An 18,441-nucleotide genomic window follows, 5' to 3' on the forward strand; every position below is an offset into this window, starting at 1 on the left:
CAGATCTCATCACCAGACAACTCTCTAGGTTTGAGGCCATGCTCTTTCTTCCCGTCGACCTCTTTATCCTTTTCCCGCCACTCGTGGTCCCATGCTAACCATCTCCGATGACCAAGGTAACAAATTTTTCGGGCGTGCCAACTAGAAGTCACATCTTCCTTGCAGACAGGGCATGCCATATAACCCTTTGTGCTCCACCCAGAAACCATTGCATATGCGGAAAAATCATTCATAGTCCACATAACTACTGCCTGCAAAGTGAACATCTTCCCAATGGATTTATCATATGTACGCACACCGTTTGTCCATAAATCCTTGAGTTCATCAACCAACGGCCGTAAATAAACATCGATTGACCTGCCGGGATCCTCAGTTATCAAAACAGTCATCATCATATATTCTTTTTTCATGCACTTCCAAGGCTGCAAATTATATGGGAATACGAAAATCGGCCAAGTGCTGTGGTGTTAGTTTAGAACCCCGTACGGATTGAATCCGTCAGTAGCAAGTCCCAATCTAACATTTCGGGGATCAGCAGCAAACTCGGGGAACGTTCGATTGAACTCTTTCCATGCTTCCTCATCTACAGGATGTCGCATCACATCGTCATCTACCCATTTTTTCTTATGCCATCTCATATCTGTGGCAGTATGCATCAACATATACAATCGCTGAAACTTAGATTTCAAGGGCAGATAACGTATGACTTTTTGTGGGATTTTAGTCATCATATAGGCCATGTATCCAATGTTTCATACTCTTTGCAGAGTAACATACAATTGTTTTTGCAAGTGTGAATTTTTTCATAACCCAATCGAAGACCATTCAACACCTTCTGCGCCAATCGGTGGTCTTTCGGCAAACAATTGTCTATCGAAGGCATTCTCTTAAAAACCCCTAAAAAGTAACCGAAACACAGGTTCGACATATGATACTTTATTTTTTCGTCCATTAGCTCCACAATGGCTGTCAGAACGGAAAAGTTCTCGCACCCCGAGTATAACTCTTGGTTGGCATTTTGTAACAGTTTTTCATACTGTTAGAACTCTGCACTGTCCATCGATGCAAATGGAAAAGCATAATTTATAATATCCATGACTTGTTCATTAGGATCCGCAATAGGTTCAACATTCTCCACTCTTGTGGCCCTTGAAGACGAAGCAATGTCTAATTGTTCCCCGTGATAGGTCCAAGTGATGTATGTCTCAATCATTGCATTCCTTACTAAATGAAATTGAACATTTTCAATTGTCTCCCACAACGTGTTGTTACACCTCCTACAAAGACAACGGATTCTAGTTGCACCTGGGTTGTGTGTCCGTGCAAAGTCAGTAACATCCTTGATTCCATCCAAATATTCATATGCGCACCTATTCGGGTTCTGTATCCATCTCCTACTCATAATTCCTGGAACCGCAATCACAATACAACAATCATGTTATATTTGTACAAAATCATAATGTCACCTTATGCCTCCGGTAAGGGCCCTATCCCATTTGGGAATGCATAGTCATATAATGTAATTTACGGCTACATGAGATTAGATTTCGATGTGGATGAATTTCAGCAGCATCTTGACACAGTTCTTGAGGTGTACCGTAGGTATAAAATACCTACGTACCACCCGAAGAACGTGACACCAAAATCTCCACAACCGAAACCTAATCCTATAGTCGTAAATTATGTGACATAACCATGCATTCCCAAACTGTCCAAATAATGGGACAATTCAAGAATTAATTGAACCGCAATCACGCTTTCGCATCCATGCGTGAAATCCAACTAACCTCGAACGGGAAACTAAGTTTGACTTTAAAAAAGTACTAAGTTAATTTCAATTAACTTCGTACATCAACGTGTATAAATTTAACAACATAATATAATTATAATTTCAAAAAACAATTTAAACCTAATATAATTAATTATATATTTTTAAATTATAAAACGAAGAAAATACCTTATCAATCATTCTCCACCAATCGCTACTCACATATACTATCCCTATAGACAACGAAATTAATGGTGTCAGTATAAATTTACATTAAAACTTTTACACTAACGACAAAAAATACATACCCAACGAATGTAGCAGAAGCAGAGGTAGTTCAACTCATAAAAGAAATGAAATTGACGAGTTTTGTTTGCCAAAATCTTTCGAGAGAGAGGGAGAGACAAGCTGCAATTTTATTTGCAGTTTGCCTCTGCAATGGCTGAAACCGATGATGTAAAGGACAAAGATTTGCTCCACGAACATGTATTCGTTGCGCTAAACAAAACCATCGTTGCGCAAAAACATAACAATTTGCGTGACAAAAAGAATTGCATCTTCGTGCGAAAATTCATCGCGCAATTATAATTCTCGTCGCGCAATATTCATTCTTTCATCGCGCAAGGTTGTGCCGACATTGAACTTTGCGCGATGATTAGAATATTTTTCGTCCCTCAAATATTCGCCGCGCCAAGTCATCCTGTCATCGCGAAATATGTCGTCGCGCAAGATATTGGAACATTTTTTAACACGACGAAAAATATTCGTCGTCAAAGAGTAAGCGCGACAAAATAAAATATCTCGTCGCGCAAGAATTTGGCGCCAATACCATAAACCCGCGTTTTTCTTCCCGTATTTTTTTTTGCGCGACCCCAAGAACTTTTGTCGCCCAAAGCGATCTCTTGCGACGACAATTGTTGTCGCGCAAGGTTTTGCCACCAAAAAAAAGGTTCCCGGGTTTTTTCCCTAGCTTTTTGCGACGATAGAGTTTTTTGTCGAGCTAAGTCTTTTTGCGCAACGAACTTTTGTCGTCGCTCGATTTTGCGCTACGCATGGTATACTTAGTCGGGCAAGGGTGATTCGCGCGACGTATTTGTCTTCGTCGCGCAGATAGTGAAATGTAGTAGTGGGGATTTGTAGAGAAAAATGAGGAGTAGAGGAAGACAATAGAAATTAGTCTCTAGAACTTGTCATCTTCTTCTTTGATAATCTCCTATTTATAGGCTTACAATGATAGAAAGCTAATCTACAAATTATGAGTTAAAGGCTACTAATTACATAAGTTACAATATATCAAAAAGTAAAGATAATTGATGTAATGGTGTTCATCCAAATTATCTATTTATAATACACAGAATTTTTTTTATGAATGATCTCCTCTATAATAGTGTACAAATTCCAGTCAACATTTGCCTACAAAACAAGTTTGTGTACACATGTTGGGAGGGTGAATTTTTTATTTATTTATTATTTTGGCCTGACGTAGGGAGGACGATTAATATTAATAAAATCTCTCCCCATAATCTCGAAGTTCTTAAAATAAAAAAAATAAAAAAAGTTTCTTTGAATATTTTCTTTGCTAATAACCAAATAATTGCCAAAAAAACAAAATCCAATAGGATATGGTAGATGTATACTATATCCTATTGGCTTGATTTTGCAAAGTCGTTATTAATTAAGAACTAATATATATCTGGCCATATATAATATGTAGAGAACCTGACTTCATTAACGTCACCCTTTGACTGCATCCAAACCAATGGGTGGGGCACTGCTCTTAATTAAACTGTTCTAAGATCAGCAAAACACCAATAATAAGACTCTAATGGATAGATCCAAAAGAGCCGTCGAGAAATTATTAGAATCAGATTTGCTGCTAAAGAATTCAATAGCTCACTCACTCTTAGGGACTTAAAGCCTTTCCTTTTATACAACATATATATATATATATATAATTATATAAGAAATCTTTCAATAGAAAGGGATTATATATATATATATATATGTGTGTGTGAGAAACACCCAAATTCTACACCAAAGTTGTAGATTTTGATTGATTGTCCGGAAGGGAATACATAATTTCCTCATCAATACTAAAAAGGGTTCTCTAGTTTGGTCAAAGTGTGGTCCAAATTAAATTTCCCTTCTAGAGGAACTAAGAATGTTCCAATTTCCAACCCTCTTGGTTAATGAACAAAGTTGAGGATAGAATGAAATTTATCAAGAAATTAAATAATATAATAGTAATAAGATTGAGTCAATTGCCCTTACGAAAAAAGATTTTAAATAATAATAATAAAATAGAAATAGGACTGGGTCAATTGCTCTATGTGTAAGATTGGTTTACTTACTTGGACGGATTCTAAGTTTTTTATTTTTAAGCCTATGCTTTTATACATGCATGTTAGACTCTTCTGTTATATCCAATTAATGGCTCAACCCCCCATTTGGTTTTGCTTCAGTCAACACTTCGCGTGCCCCGTATAGGTTTCAACAATGTCAATTTCTATGGAAAGAGGTTTGTTTTTTGTGAACTCTAGCTTCACTGACCTGGACACAATGTTAGCTACATGTTGTTGTCCAGTTCAGTGAAAAAAATAAAAGAGATTTGTTTATAAGAGTTTCCTTCACGTATTTATATTAACGACAAACATTATGTTACTATATATTGTGTAATTTAGTAAAATTAAAATAAAGAGATGTTGTTTTCGAGAGTTTCGTTCACGTCTATATATTGATGATTGATAATTATCTAAGCATGTGCTTGAACAACTTATGTTTCATTAGGTTTCCACAAATGAAAACGCATGTATCTTGTATTGAACAAAGACTATAACATACAAATTTGTTCTGCAAATTGATAGGGTAACTAAAAAGCACATTATACTTTATTTAGCAATGACGTGTTAATAGGTTTGATGTGTCACAACAACCATGCAGGTTAGCAATGACGTCTTATAGGAAGTATTTTTTTTCATACCAGAAACTGGAAGTACTCTTTATACATACCCTTAAATGTGATTAATCATAAAAACACATTAACATATTCTGTTTCTCCAATCGACGTCTAAGTACTATATAAATAGCATAAAAGGAAAACTTCGATAACAATAGACAACGATTTTAGAAAAACAGAGACATCTAAAGACTGTTACATGTCAATAACAACATAAATACCGACGTAAAGAAAGTTATCAACATCTCTATTTGAAGGAATACCATCGTGTATAACCTAGAAACCGCCGTGATTAACATATACTACATTCACTAAACTAAAAAACTGACGTCTAAAATATATAAAAAAGCAAAAAACAGAAAACTTCGACAAACTTAAATGACGCTTACAGAAAAGAACAAACATGTGAAGTATATTACATGTCAATAATCATATAGTAACTGACGTAAAATATATTAACTATGACACGCGCGTCGAATGACTGTCGCTTATAAATTTTTCCATGTTGCTATGGAGGAAAACACCACCTTGTTAAATATATTCCACGTCTGTTTCTTGCGAGAATCGACATTTAAATGATAAAAAAAGCCCCTTGGACAAAATTAGACGACGCTTTTTTTAAAACACTGACATATGAAAGATTTAACATAGCACAACTTTACTGAGAACCGACGTAACAATTCCTAACCACGACTCCTGTGGTTATCCATGGACGTTAAAAATTATTTTGACAATGTGCACAGGAAAAGAAACACCTTGGATTAGAGCTTGAAAGGCAGTTCATGTAAAATAACAGACGTGGTTAAATCCTTCATTACGTCCCAAGAATCCAATTTGTCAATGCTGTTATGTCACTTACCACGTCGGTTTTTGTATAGGCCTTGATGTGGTTGGCCTTTTAAAAGTCGCTTTTATAACCCTCTTTGACGTGTGTATTCTCTGAGACGTCAATTGTTTTAGATGAACCGACGTGCAGAAGAGCTATCACGACAGTTAATGAAACTGAGTTGCTTTTATTTCCCTCTTTAGACGACGGTAATTATTAATCGGTGGGAGTAGTGTTTTCCAAATTCGTCAGTTGGAGAACTATCCCGTCGTGTTATTATTAAATATATGACGTGCATTATTTTTATGACCGTCGTCGTGTTATTCTTAAATACACTATGGGTGGTTGCGGTTCGGTAACCGCGAATTTTTGCCCAAACCGCAAACCAACCGACTATTTGCGGTATGGTGATTTTTGAAACCGCAAACTGACCGCATTATCGTGAATTAGCGGTTTAAAACAGCAAGTTCTTTTTGTGCCATAAAAATTCAATCTTCCACATTTTAGGCATAGTTTTGATGCTTCTTTTGAAGTCTTTTGAGTTCAAGCATACTTTAACCCAAAAATATAAATTCACAACCTCAACTTCTCAAGCATATATAAATTCACAACCTCCTCAACTTCTCAAGCATTCACAACCTAAAGAAAATTAAAGTTACAATTCCAAGCATTCCAATTAAAGTTAAACTTCTCAAGAATTCACAACCTCAACTTCTCAAGCATTCCAATTCCAAATCCTTTAAAGTTACAAACCAAAAGGAAAATGCAATGCAAAATGAATTAAAGTTACAAACCAAAGGAAAAATCCAACTCAAAGTTAATTAAAGTTACAAACTAAAAGGAAAATGCAATGCACCAATGTTACAAACTCAAGTGTTGGTGGTGGTGAGTAGATTTGAAGGACCCCGTCGTGTTGTTTGAGCACCAATGCTATCTACAAATAAAACAACATAAGTTTAATACATTTATTATAAGAAGAAGCATAAATAACATAAGCATAAATAAACTAATTACTTACAAGATAAGTGGTCTTATTATACAACGCTACGATTAAACAATAAAATGCAATATTTATTTTTTTTAAAATACAGTCGCAGTTTGCGGTAACTGCAAGTTGTGAAAATCAAATACTGCAACCGCAAAAGGGCGGTTCGATTCTTCATACCAAAAATGCAGTTCGGTTTCCCACGATTGTGGTTCCATTGCGATTAAATGTCGGTTGATTTTTGCAATTTTTCGGTCTAAAATACCACCCCTAAAATATACTACCCGCCACAAAATCACATGCGGAATTGCGAACCACGACGCCTATTCCGCCCACTGTATTATCAAAAGATTTTGGCCAATAGCTTTTCCACCATACATAGAAGTGCAAAAGTTTGCTGCTTAGTTTGGTTCTACTAGGGACATCAATACTCAAATGAATCCAATATAAATAAAAAAGCAATCCGTTCCAAAAGATTGAAACTCAATATACTCTGTCTAATATTTTATATGATACTTGATTACAAACTAGCTATTAGTCTGGTAGTATTTTTCTTCATGCATGACACACAACTTATTTATTTATTTATTTTTAATCCACGAGAAGAGATAATTCATACCTTTTTCACATATTAGATTTCAACTTTATTGAAGACTTGATATCAAACATTGTTTGTGCTGGGGTTGAGGGAACCAAATATGCAAGGAGCTCTTCGTCAGACTCCAATATGGCCATTTCTTGTTCATCAAGGGTCACCCAAGCTTCAATTCCATCACAAAACTTTGTATCCAACAACGCAATTACGTTCTTATAGCCGCCTTTGCTGGTGACCCACGTAGGTTTTCCCCATCCGAAGTCCATTTCATACAGAGGGAGCTTGCACAGACTTGTGGCCCAATAAAGATTGATGTCCTTAGTGCTCTTCAGAAGTTGGCCCCTCTCTCTAATGCATTCAAACACTGCCAAGAATCCCTCCACACCTTTAAATCTGTTTGCCTTCTCAATGACAAAATCTGTCAAACCTTTCCTCATCGTGCTCACCAACTCGTGTAATTGGGTCTCATCCTCTTTGAACAAGATTGGAAGTGGCCAAAACCAATTCCCCATGGCATTTTGTGGCAGCTCCGGGAGCATTCTCCTTCGCAAGTTTACCATTTGGAACAGCACTGTTGGCCTGATTGGAGTCCCAGGCTTGGACTTATGAGAAGCAGCAATAGCACATTTTAAGATGATTGCCAAAACTAGTTGTACGTTTGTGGGGATGAAGTTTGGGACAACACCCTCAATTTTGGCCTTGAGACTTGCCATCTTTGAGGCATCAAACACAAATTTCCTAGTAGTTAAATTTTCACTAGGCGTTTCCAAGGTCTTTGGGATGGCCGGTAAGTCTGTAGACGGCAACAAATTTCCTCCATTAAACTCCGGCAACGCTAGTTGCCCTCCAACTCCATCATCATATTGATCTTCATCACGATTTATGGCGGCCCATGTTCGTGCGAATGCGTAGAGCGATGTTACATCTGCAATTTTGTGCGAAGGAGATACTGCAATAGCAATTCCTCCGCAGTTAAAAAAATTGATTTGAACAAGCAAAATAACAGACCCCAAGGCTACTTGAGCTGTTTCAGAATCGGACTGGGGGATCAAGTGATTGATTAACTTGGGCTCTGGTTGTTGAAGAAAATCTGCAAGCTGGCAGTTAACCCTAGCTTCCAAGAAATGAGCCCCTTCATCGTTGCACTCGATGAACGCAGGACCTTTGAACCGGCCAGCCAGTGGATAGAAGAGAACCAAAGTTTTGGATAGAGACTCTTGCAAGCGCTTAGAAGCATTGGAGACAAAACCGGCACCATGCCAATGGTTGGTGTACAAAAACACGAGGGTTCCATATAACGTAGGAGGTAAAATTTGATCCAAAAGAGAGAGCTTGAGAGCTTTAAGGTGATAAGGAGTCGGAGATAATGGCTTAATGATCTTTCTTGAGGTGATTTCGACAAGAGAACGGATAGAACTACCCATTTCTAATTGAATTAGAAAGACTCCCTCAAACTTTGGATTGGAACCAAGATTATATGTGTGTGTATATATATATATACCAATAATTTTAGCCAAGGTTGTCTTATGCTTCCTTGTTGGTCCCCCTTGTAGTGCTTTTCTCTAGAATGCAACAGAGCGGACACGCAATAGAGTTAACCCAAGTTAAATAATTATTAGGAGCTCGGGATTCATGTTTCAGTACTAACTACTAATGATGATTGGAAATGGAGGCTTCCATCCGTATCTCCCTCATATATGATAACTAAGTTATTATCAGTTTATAATCCAAACACAAAATGCAAACTGTGCGAGTTCTTAATTAGTTCATTGAACCGTCTCTCAAGAAAATTTGGAAAATGGTGTTACCTCCTAAAATTGAGAATTTTTGTTGACTTTTTCGTTCAAAATAAAGTAAATACTCGGGATAAGTTTTTTTTTTTTTTTTAAAAAATTTTTTTTTGGGTCAATAGGGATAAGCTTTCTTAGGTTATGGACATAGATAATATTTGTCTACTTTTGTAATAATAACACTGTCCACTTTTGCCAGGCAAATCTGGAATGCTTTGCGAAGCTTTCTGGATATTTCTATTCCATTAGGAAGATTTATGATTAAAAATGAGTTCTTATGTTGAAAACGAATATGCCAGCAAATAGTTATAATAAAAAAATAAATAAAAAATTCCTACAGATAAAACGAACAAATGCTCCCAATCATGCAAAATCCAGTGCACAATATTCCTTTTTTAATTTTAAAAAAGCGAAAATATTTTTATTGATAAAACATAATAAAGTACAAAGTAGCTATAGTGCCAAATATGAGGAAATTGAATAGCAAAAAGGTAACTTAAGTTTCACTATTGAAACTGAACCTTGTCTAAAAGAACAATTGCTCCAAATCACTATACTAGTGAGTCCTTTACAAGCATATAGATTTTTGTTATGTAGAAGCATAGCATTAGACTTGCTTAACCTTTTCCTCTCCATTTTTTCTCTTATAATATTTGTTTTCTTGCTACGTAATGTAATGCCCAAAGTTTTCTCTTATAATATTCATTTTTTTCTTTTTTCTTCTAATAAACAAAGTAGGACCCAAGATTTGTACGTGATGCTTCAGTGCCAACTGATAATTATTAATGGACCATATTTTTTTTAAGAATTAGGCAGCTCATTGACCCATTCTTCAAATTAGCTACCCTTCTACACACCCACCCATCTACTGGTTTACAATTTCTTTGTACTAATTTGATGAATATGCTAATTGGTGTCACCAAACAAACAAAAATATAAGCAAGGATATGGAATAGGTGAAGAATCTGGCACACGGTAAAGGTGATAAAGCAAAGAAAAATAAAAGAAGTTGCAGCACAGGAAGTTCCAGCCCTAATGTATATATGTATTTCTTTGCCTGTGCCTTCTAACATTAGAGATAATGCAAATGTTCAGTGAGATATCCAACTCCAAGTTGAAAATGTCAAGTGTTGGATTATTATAGCAACCTCATATAATTCTCTAACTTGGACGCAAAATCCCACAATAACCAAAAACAGTTCTGCATCTTCCTATCTGAACTAAACAGATTTTAAACTTACAAAACTTGAAAAACACCAGCCATAATGCAAACTAGGGCATCATTTGAAGTGCTCTCTTTCCCCTCCCTATTGTGTTAATCAGAACCATCCAGCGGCGCTATGCTGGTTCTGGTTCTGGTTCAGGGAAGGGTCAATGCTAGGATCTTGCTTCAAAGCAATTTCTGCAGTTGTTCCCTATCCAAGCGAGTCTTGCAAGAAAATAGGAGATCATATTGAGCTCCAAATATACGTTGGCGCTTTAGCCAAAAAAAACTTCTTCTGCAATTCATGCGGTTGTGTCTTTATGACCAGATATTGTTTCTTGATTTCCATTTCAAACTGCTCTCTGGACTTTTTATCAATATGAGGTGATCGCAACACAGTATATAAGACTTGTTGATGCTCAAAAATGGTTCGGCACTTTTGGGCCCAACTTAGTGATGTATTTGCCTTCGGAATGTCATGGGCCTCAGTGGAGAGGCTGATCTCCACAAATAAGAATGCTCGGTAAGGCCTAGGGCACTAGTGTGGTACCGGTTGAAGCTTCTCCGATACTTAAGTGAGTACAGAGTGAATAGCAAACTGGACAGGGTAATGGCTATGCCGAAAGTTCCTGTTATCTCCATTTTGGGACTTGTGCCCCTTTTATAAGTCTTGAGAGGTGTGCATGTTGTGTAGAATTTCGATGTGGGACTGTAGACATCCAGTATGTGTGTTCCACATGTCCAAAGGATGCTTTGGGGTCTGGCCGTGCGCTCGGCAGTTAGGGGTGCCAAATCATTCCTTAACGATTCCTTCTTTTGTCTACGTGTCGTTCCTCTGTTGGTTCGTTAATTGTGGTAAAAACAGGAGTCCGCCAAGTTTTCATCTAAGAAAGCTTATTAGTTGGGGACTTGCTTTTTTTTTTTTTTTCGGTGCCTCTGGCTCGCCGAAGGCCTAGCTCAGTGCTCCGTTAGTTCGCACAGTGCCGTTTGGTGACCTTGTCTGGGGCGAGGAGCCTGGACTTTTCTTAGGAGCTGTTTGGTCTTTTTGTTTGAGGCATCCTCCAGGTTTCTTAAAGGTCACCAAATTGGTTATACCATTCGGTAGTCATGTTCTTCTGAACGGCATGGCCTAGCTTGTTATTCTGCTTGCTCCGATGGCGTTATTGTCATTTGGGCTTCTGCATGTGGTGTGTTCATTGGGAAGCGGAGACAACTACACATAATGGCGCTTAGCCTTAGGTGCTTAGCATGCAGATAGTTTCCTCCTTTGATTGGTGCCACATGTCGCGACACACATGCGAAGCAGGGTAATTATGGCTTTGGTTAGGTTTTCGAGTTGTACCGGTTGCTCTTTTTCCTATAAATAGGAGTGACTCCGGATGGAGGAGTCACTTGTGCCTGTGAGAGCAATTTCGAGAGCTTTGCAAAGGCGATTTCCTGTGTGTACCTACGGCAGCCAAGGTGATTTTCGGCAAAATTTTCACGAGGGAGTGATTTCCGACGAACTTCCACCATCGTAAAAACAAGGTATTCTGCCTTTTCCGTCCTTTTTTTGATTAAATGCACCTTTATGGCTTAAACTAGACTATGAACATGTATGAACATGAAGAACGTTCGGTAGTTTAGTTGTCGTAGGTAGCGATAGCCGTAGGACTCCATAGCTTGATCTTTTGCATGGCATAGTTTCCTTTTTTCTTGTTTGTACATGTCCAATAGCGAGTCTTGGTATGATAGTGAACCCAACGCATTCGATGGAGAGTCATCGAACAATCAAAGGGATATTGGTAGCGAGGCACTGATCTTCGACAGTGACAGTACACTATGTGAAAATTGACTTTTAGCAACGGATATGATATAGTCATACTCTTCAGATACTATCCGTTGCTAAAGGTTATTTACGATATCGCTATTGACATAATCTCCGATGTGTAAGTTGTTACCATGTGCCAAAAGAATGTTGACCTCCGATGCCTAAATCTTTAATAACATCGAGGAATAAATTAGCATTGGTGCTAAATACTCATTATGGCATCAATGGTTTTGATTATACTGATGCGTATTATGACTTACCACATCAAAAAAGATGCTACTAACAGGACCCGCCCCAGATTTCCTCAGAAATCGGGACGAATACCGTCTTATTACTGACATTACCCCGATGCCGGGCCCACTTACTAAAAACCGAGACTTTCTACCAAAAATTTGGCAGAGTCTCCCCTGCAAATTGAACATTTCCCCAAATTTCAACCTGCTCAAAATTCACAATTTAATATCCCAACCAGCAACATGCTTGTAAAGAAATAAACAATTTACTACAAAGGAATCCGGCCTCATAAATCAAACCCTAGCACAGGCAATAACAAAGCATATCTAAGAAATTCGATTGCAACAAAACAGAGTTTAATGGGAATTAAATGATGAAAGAATCCTACGAAAACTCAAGATTTGGAAGCACACGATCCGGCTCGGCTACGGAGCACAGTCAACTACTGGCTAGAGGGTGCAAACTAGAAAAGTGTGAGTGGACAAAAATAAAGTTCAGTTCAGTGTAAACCAACATAATATAAACCCCACCGTTTAGAAAACCATGCAAGAAATCCAAATACATCCCAAAACCAACATAGTCAAGTATATACATATCAAGTTAAATCAATACCGGATGCCAAGTCCGAAATCCATAAAGAACACTTTACAAAGCCATCACTCAAATATTGTAAGTCCCGAAACTAAACTCTCGAAAGCGGACCCATTGGCATGATCGGCAAAGAAGTATCCTCACCCAAAAGCAAGAACGAATGAATAGTCGTATATATATACATATAAATATATAATATAAGAGATATATATAATATAAATATGACAATCACCTAGTTGTATCGGGGAAACAATCCAACCGGGGGATTGTTTGACTAGTCCACATGGAAGAGCCCGCATAAAAGAATTCCTCAATTGACCATGTGGCTAGGGAACGAGCCGTCCAACTGAGGGATTAACTCTCAGCCAGCACGTACTACCGAGACCCTCAAAACTCGTACTCCTGTGACCAGTCCTAAGCGTGCAGACTACCCAATCAAGGGTATACAGCAACACCCCATCAAGGATGCCCCGGGTTCCAACATTTCCAAGTATCTCAAGTTTCCGTATCCAAGTTCCAAATCCGAGGAGGTACATAGGGTAGTGCTTATAGCACTCCAAACTGACATTCTATACTCAATTCTTTCCACAATCTCATCTCAACAACTCAAGTACCCCACACATAGACAATTATAGATAGAATTTCTCAAAATCCATAAATACATACTCAAGATACTTAAAATATGTCAAAACCCAAATTATATTGCCAATGCATCATAAAAATATCAATTTCAACAATTGAATAAATAATATGTCCAATACACCATGAAAACATTATGCATACCTTTTTTCCCATGATAAAACCATGCATAAGATTTGAAAACAAAGTCCACTCATAGGTAGTCCCACGCTGCTTGACCCTGAGAGGACCTGCTGTGTGTACTTGGTCGGAATACCTATTTCAGAATGTGAATACGAGATTAATACAAAGCGTTTCAAATGAGAACTTTGAATTAAAATCCTAGTTTCCTGGGTTTCTAGTGAGTGTACGAGGAATGAGACAATTTGAAAGTTCCTAAGGGTTCCACAAGGTTTAGGATACACGTCTCGTAAGTTTGGTCCGAAACAGACGGTTAGATTGCTCACGATCGCACGATCGGACATTTATCGTAAAATGCAAACTTTAAGTTATTAAATCGGAACATCCGGGACACTATCCGCGAATTCCTACATGATACTAGGAATGTCTAGAGTAACATATATTGGAATGAAGTCGATCTAACGGTCTGAACCTATCGAACCCTGATAACGCACAATAGGCGTAAATCTATTCGATAGTCAAACAACATCCGAATTGAAATCCGAGTACACCTACGCACTCGTGAGGACCAGGAGATCACATTGGGATGAAATGCATCTTTTTCTACAGTGCCCACGGCCTACCACACGCGCCGCCAGTGCGTCGGTGTCCCAAGCGATAACACTTCGCCCGAAAATCTCAAAATTAAGGCTCAAGACTCTTACCCTAGGTGTACACTACTACAAAAAGTGAAAAAGATGACCAGAAAACAACGACGGTCTAAGTGAAAACCGTCGTGGTTTTTAAAAAGACGACGGTTCTAAAAACACCGTCGTGTAATACCACCTTAGACAACTAAAAATGGAGATTCAAATGGCTGTTCAAAAACAACGACGTACCTAATTAAACAACCGACGCCTATTTGAAACAGATTTCCGCAGAAAACAATCAAAGCCAACAAAGAACGGCAGAAGTTATGAATCGACCGACGTAGAAAGTAAAGACGACGATTTCAATAAAAGCCGCCAATTTTACTCATAAAATAACACGACGAGGTTTTCGTATAAGACGCCATATAATTACAAACAAATCCACGGCTTTAAAATACAAAATATCGCCGTATTAAATTAATGTACAACGACGGAAAATATAAATATATCGACGTCATTATCGTATAGTTCTACGACGTTATCTTTAAATCGTACTATAAAATTTAACATCGTATTTATTCATTTTATACGTCGTACCTTTAATTTAAACCGTCGTCTTAATAAGAATTTTTGTTAACAATTTTTTCTTTGATTTTCTTATCCTACGTCGGTAGATCTACTTAATGACAAGAATTGAAATAACCACGACGGTTTATATAGAAAACCGCCGACATAACCAGATTTTTCTGAGATCCCAAGGGTTACGAAATCTTACCAGATGAAACTCTGTTCCACATCATAATCTTAACAGATGACACAGATTTGCAATCAGAGAGACAATTTTTTGGAAGTTGATGATGTGTGTGCTTTTGTGTATCTACAAACAGTACTACGATTTACTATTTGCGCGACGGAAGTTTGCGCGACGAAGAAAATTTCGTCGCGCAAGGAGCACTTTTGCGACGAAAAAAATATTCCGTCGCGCATACAACAGAGAACTAGCGCGACAAATAATGTCGTCGCGGAAAGAGGCTATGCGCGACGTAAGTAAATTTCGTCGCGCAAAGGTGGTAAAGTCTATGTTATTGGCGCCAAACTCTTGAGCGACGATAGAGATCGTCGCGCATGACTATATTGCGCGACAATTCCACATATTCGTCGCGCAAAGATGGACAGAAAATGGGCTCCTCTTATGGCTGTAAAAAAATTTTGCGCGATGAGAGTTTTCGTCTCAAAAGACAAGTTAGCGCGACGAAAAAATCAACCGTCGCGTAAGAAAATGAGGGAAACTTATTTTTGGCGCCAATATGCAGGTGGGTTTTTGCGCGACGGAAATGCCGTCATCGCGTAAAGTTTAATAGCGGTGCGTTCTTGCGCGACGAAATAGTTTTATTTGAGCGACGAAAGTTAAACTTTGCGCGACGCCGGATTGTATTCGCGCGACGGAATTTTGTGCGACGAATGATTTTGTTCGTCACGCAAAAAAGCAAATGTCGACACGTGATTGCGCGACGGAAATGTTGTTTTGTGCGACAGAAAAGTGGGTTTTCGCGACGGCGTTTCGCGCGACGAATTTTCCTTGTTCGTCGCGCAAAGTCCTTCTTCTTCATATTTGTATCTTCCATTGCAGAGGCAGAATGCAAAAATTGCATTCTGCCTCTCTCTCACTCTCCCTCCCTGCTGCTGCTCTGCTGTGAATTCTGTACGTTTATTAGGTATGTATTTTTTGTCGTTAGTTTAAATGTATTAATGTAAATTCGTACTAATGCTAATAATTTTGTTCTCGTTAGGGATATTTGTGATTAGTGATTGGTGGAGAATGATTGAGAAGGTATGTTATTGTAAAAGTTTGTTTGTTATGTTTGTACTTTTTTGTGAAGTTATATGTTTATAATGTTGTGAAATTGTGCGTGACGTAGCACAATGTGTTGTGATGTACGAAGTTAATTGAAATTAACTTCGTACTTTTATTTTTATGTTTAGTAACACGTAGTTTCCCATTCGAGATTAGTTGGATTTCGTGCATGGATGCGTAAGGCATGACTGCGGTCCAATTAATTCTTGAATTGTCCCATTATTTGGACAGTTTGGTAATGCATAGTGTTGTCACATAATCTTCGGCTACAGGATTAGGTTTCGATTGTGGAGATTTCGGTGTCATCTCGGTACGTTCTTCGGGTGGTACGTAGGTATTTATACCTATGCCCACTTCAAGAACCGTGTCGAGATGCTGCCGAAATTAATCCACGTCGAAATCTAATCTCATGTAGCCGTAGGTTACGTGATAGGACTATGCATTCCCTAATGGGATAGGGCCCTTACCGGAGGCATAAGGTGACATTATAACTTCGTATGAAGTTGTTGTGATTGTTGTGTCGTGATTGTGGTTTCAGGAATTATGAGCAGAAGGTGGATACAGAACCCGAATAGATGCGCAGACTAATACTTGGATGGAATCGAGGATTTTATTGAGTTTGCACGTAGACACAACCCGGGTGCAACTAGAATCCGCTGTCCTTGTAGGAGGTGTAACAACACGTTGTTTGAGTCAATTGAAAATGTTGGATTTCATTTAGTAAGGAATGGAATGATTGAAACATATAGCATTTGGAACCTTCACGGCTAACAAGTAGACCATGCTTCGTCTTCAAATGCCCCAAGAGTGGACAATGTTGAACCTATTGTGGATCCTAATGATCAAGTCATGGGTATTATACAGGATGCTTTTCCATTCGCATCGACCAACATCAATCAGGAAGGGGAAGATGACGCGCCTACACCAATAGACAGTGCGGAGTTTGAACAGTATGAAAAACTGTTAAAAAATGCCAACCAAGAGTTATACCCGGGGTTCGAGAGCTTTTCCGTTCTCACTGCCATTGTGGAGCTAATGCACGGAAAAATAAAGTATCGTATGTCGAACTTGTGTTTCGATTACTTTTTTGGGGTTTTCAAGAGAATGCTTCCGACGGACAATTGTTTGCCGAAAGACCATAAACATGCACATAAGGTGTTGCATGGTCTTGGATTGGGTTATGAAAAAATCCACGCTTGCAAAAACAATTGCATGTTATTCTACAAAGAGCATGAAACGTTGGATACATGCCCTATATGCAATGAGTCGAGGTTCAAAATGACATCCCAGAATAGAGCGACTAAGATACCACAAAAAGTGATGCGTTATCTGCCCCTTAAACCTAGGTTGCAGAGATTGTATATGTCGATGCATACTGCCACAGACATGAGATGGCATAAGGAAAAACGGGTAGACGATGATGTGATGCGGCATCCTGCAGATGGGGAGGCATGAAAAGAGTTCGATCGAACGTTCCCCGAGTTTGCTGCTGATCCCCGAAATGTTAGATTGGGACTTGCCACTGTCGGATTCAATCCGTATGGGGTTCTAAACCAACACCACAGCACTTGGCCGATTTTCGCATTCCCATATAATTTGCCGCCTTGGAAATGCATGAAAAAAAAATACATGATGATGACTGTTTTGATAACTGAGGATCCTGGCAGGTCAATTGATGTGTACTTAAGGCCTCTGGTTGATGAGCTGAAGGATTTATGGACAAGCGGTGTTCGCACGTACGATAAATCAACTGGGAGGATGTTCACTTTGCGGGCAGCAGTTATGTGGACTGTGAATGATTTCCCAGCATATGCAATGGTTTCTGGGTGGAGCACAAAGGGTTATATGGCATGTCTGTATGCAAGGAAGATGTAACTTCTGGTTGGCACGCAGGAAAAGTTTGTTACCTTGGTCATCGGAGATGGTTGCCATGGGACCACGAGTGGCGGGAAAAAGATAAAGAGTTCGACGGGAACACAGAGCGTCGCCTCAGACCTAGAGAATGGTTCGGTGATGAGATCTTGGAACAGCTGAACCGTTTGGATTTTGCTCCGTTCGGGAAAACAGTTAGTCGGACCAGACCTTCTACACATTTGAACTGGACGCACAAGCCTATGTTTTTTGAGCTCCCATATTGGTTGAAACTGAAATTGAGGCACAATCTAGATGTGATGCATGTTGAGAAAAATGTATTCGACACATTGGTGGGCACGATTCTAGATATCGAGGGGCAGACGAAGGACACGATCAAAGCTCGTCTTGATTTGGAAAGAATGGGCATACGAAGGGGTTTATGGATGAATAGGGGCAGTGATAAAGCTAGAAGGGATCTTGCATTCTTTTCTATGAAACCGAATGACAAAAAAAAGTTTCTAAAGTTTGTATCGTCTGTCAAATTTCCCGATGGGTATGCTTCTAATATCGCACGTTGCGTGAATG

The 18,441-nt window shown here is 38.6% G+C and overlaps 1 protein-coding gene across 1 annotated transcript; it reads right to left on the bottom strand.

Moving 5' to 3' along the window:
* Positions 1-7,099: 7,099 nt before the first annotated feature.
* Positions 7,100-8,554, bottom strand: LOC117635218 (stemmadenine O-acetyltransferase-like). Its single transcript, XM_034369569.1, has one exon. It carries the CDS (start codon positions 8,552-8,554, stop codon positions 7,160-7,162), a length of 1,395 nt encoding a protein of 464 aa, XP_034225460.1. The 3' UTR covers positions 7,100-7,159.
* Positions 8,555-18,441: the final 9,887 nt, after the last annotated feature.

The sequence above is a fragment of the Prunus dulcis genome, chromosome 7 (genome assembly GCF_902201215.1).
Source record: "Prunus dulcis chromosome 7, ALMONDv2, whole genome shotgun sequence".
In the NCBI taxonomy this organism is placed as follows: domain Eukaryota; kingdom Viridiplantae; phylum Streptophyta; class Magnoliopsida; order Rosales; family Rosaceae; genus Prunus; species Prunus dulcis.

Excerpts from the sequence above, each read along its gene's own strand:
- LOC117635218 (XM_034369569.1), bottom strand. The coding sequence starts at position 8,554 with ATGGGTAGTTCTATCCGTTCTCTTGTCGAAATCACCTCAAGAAAGATC.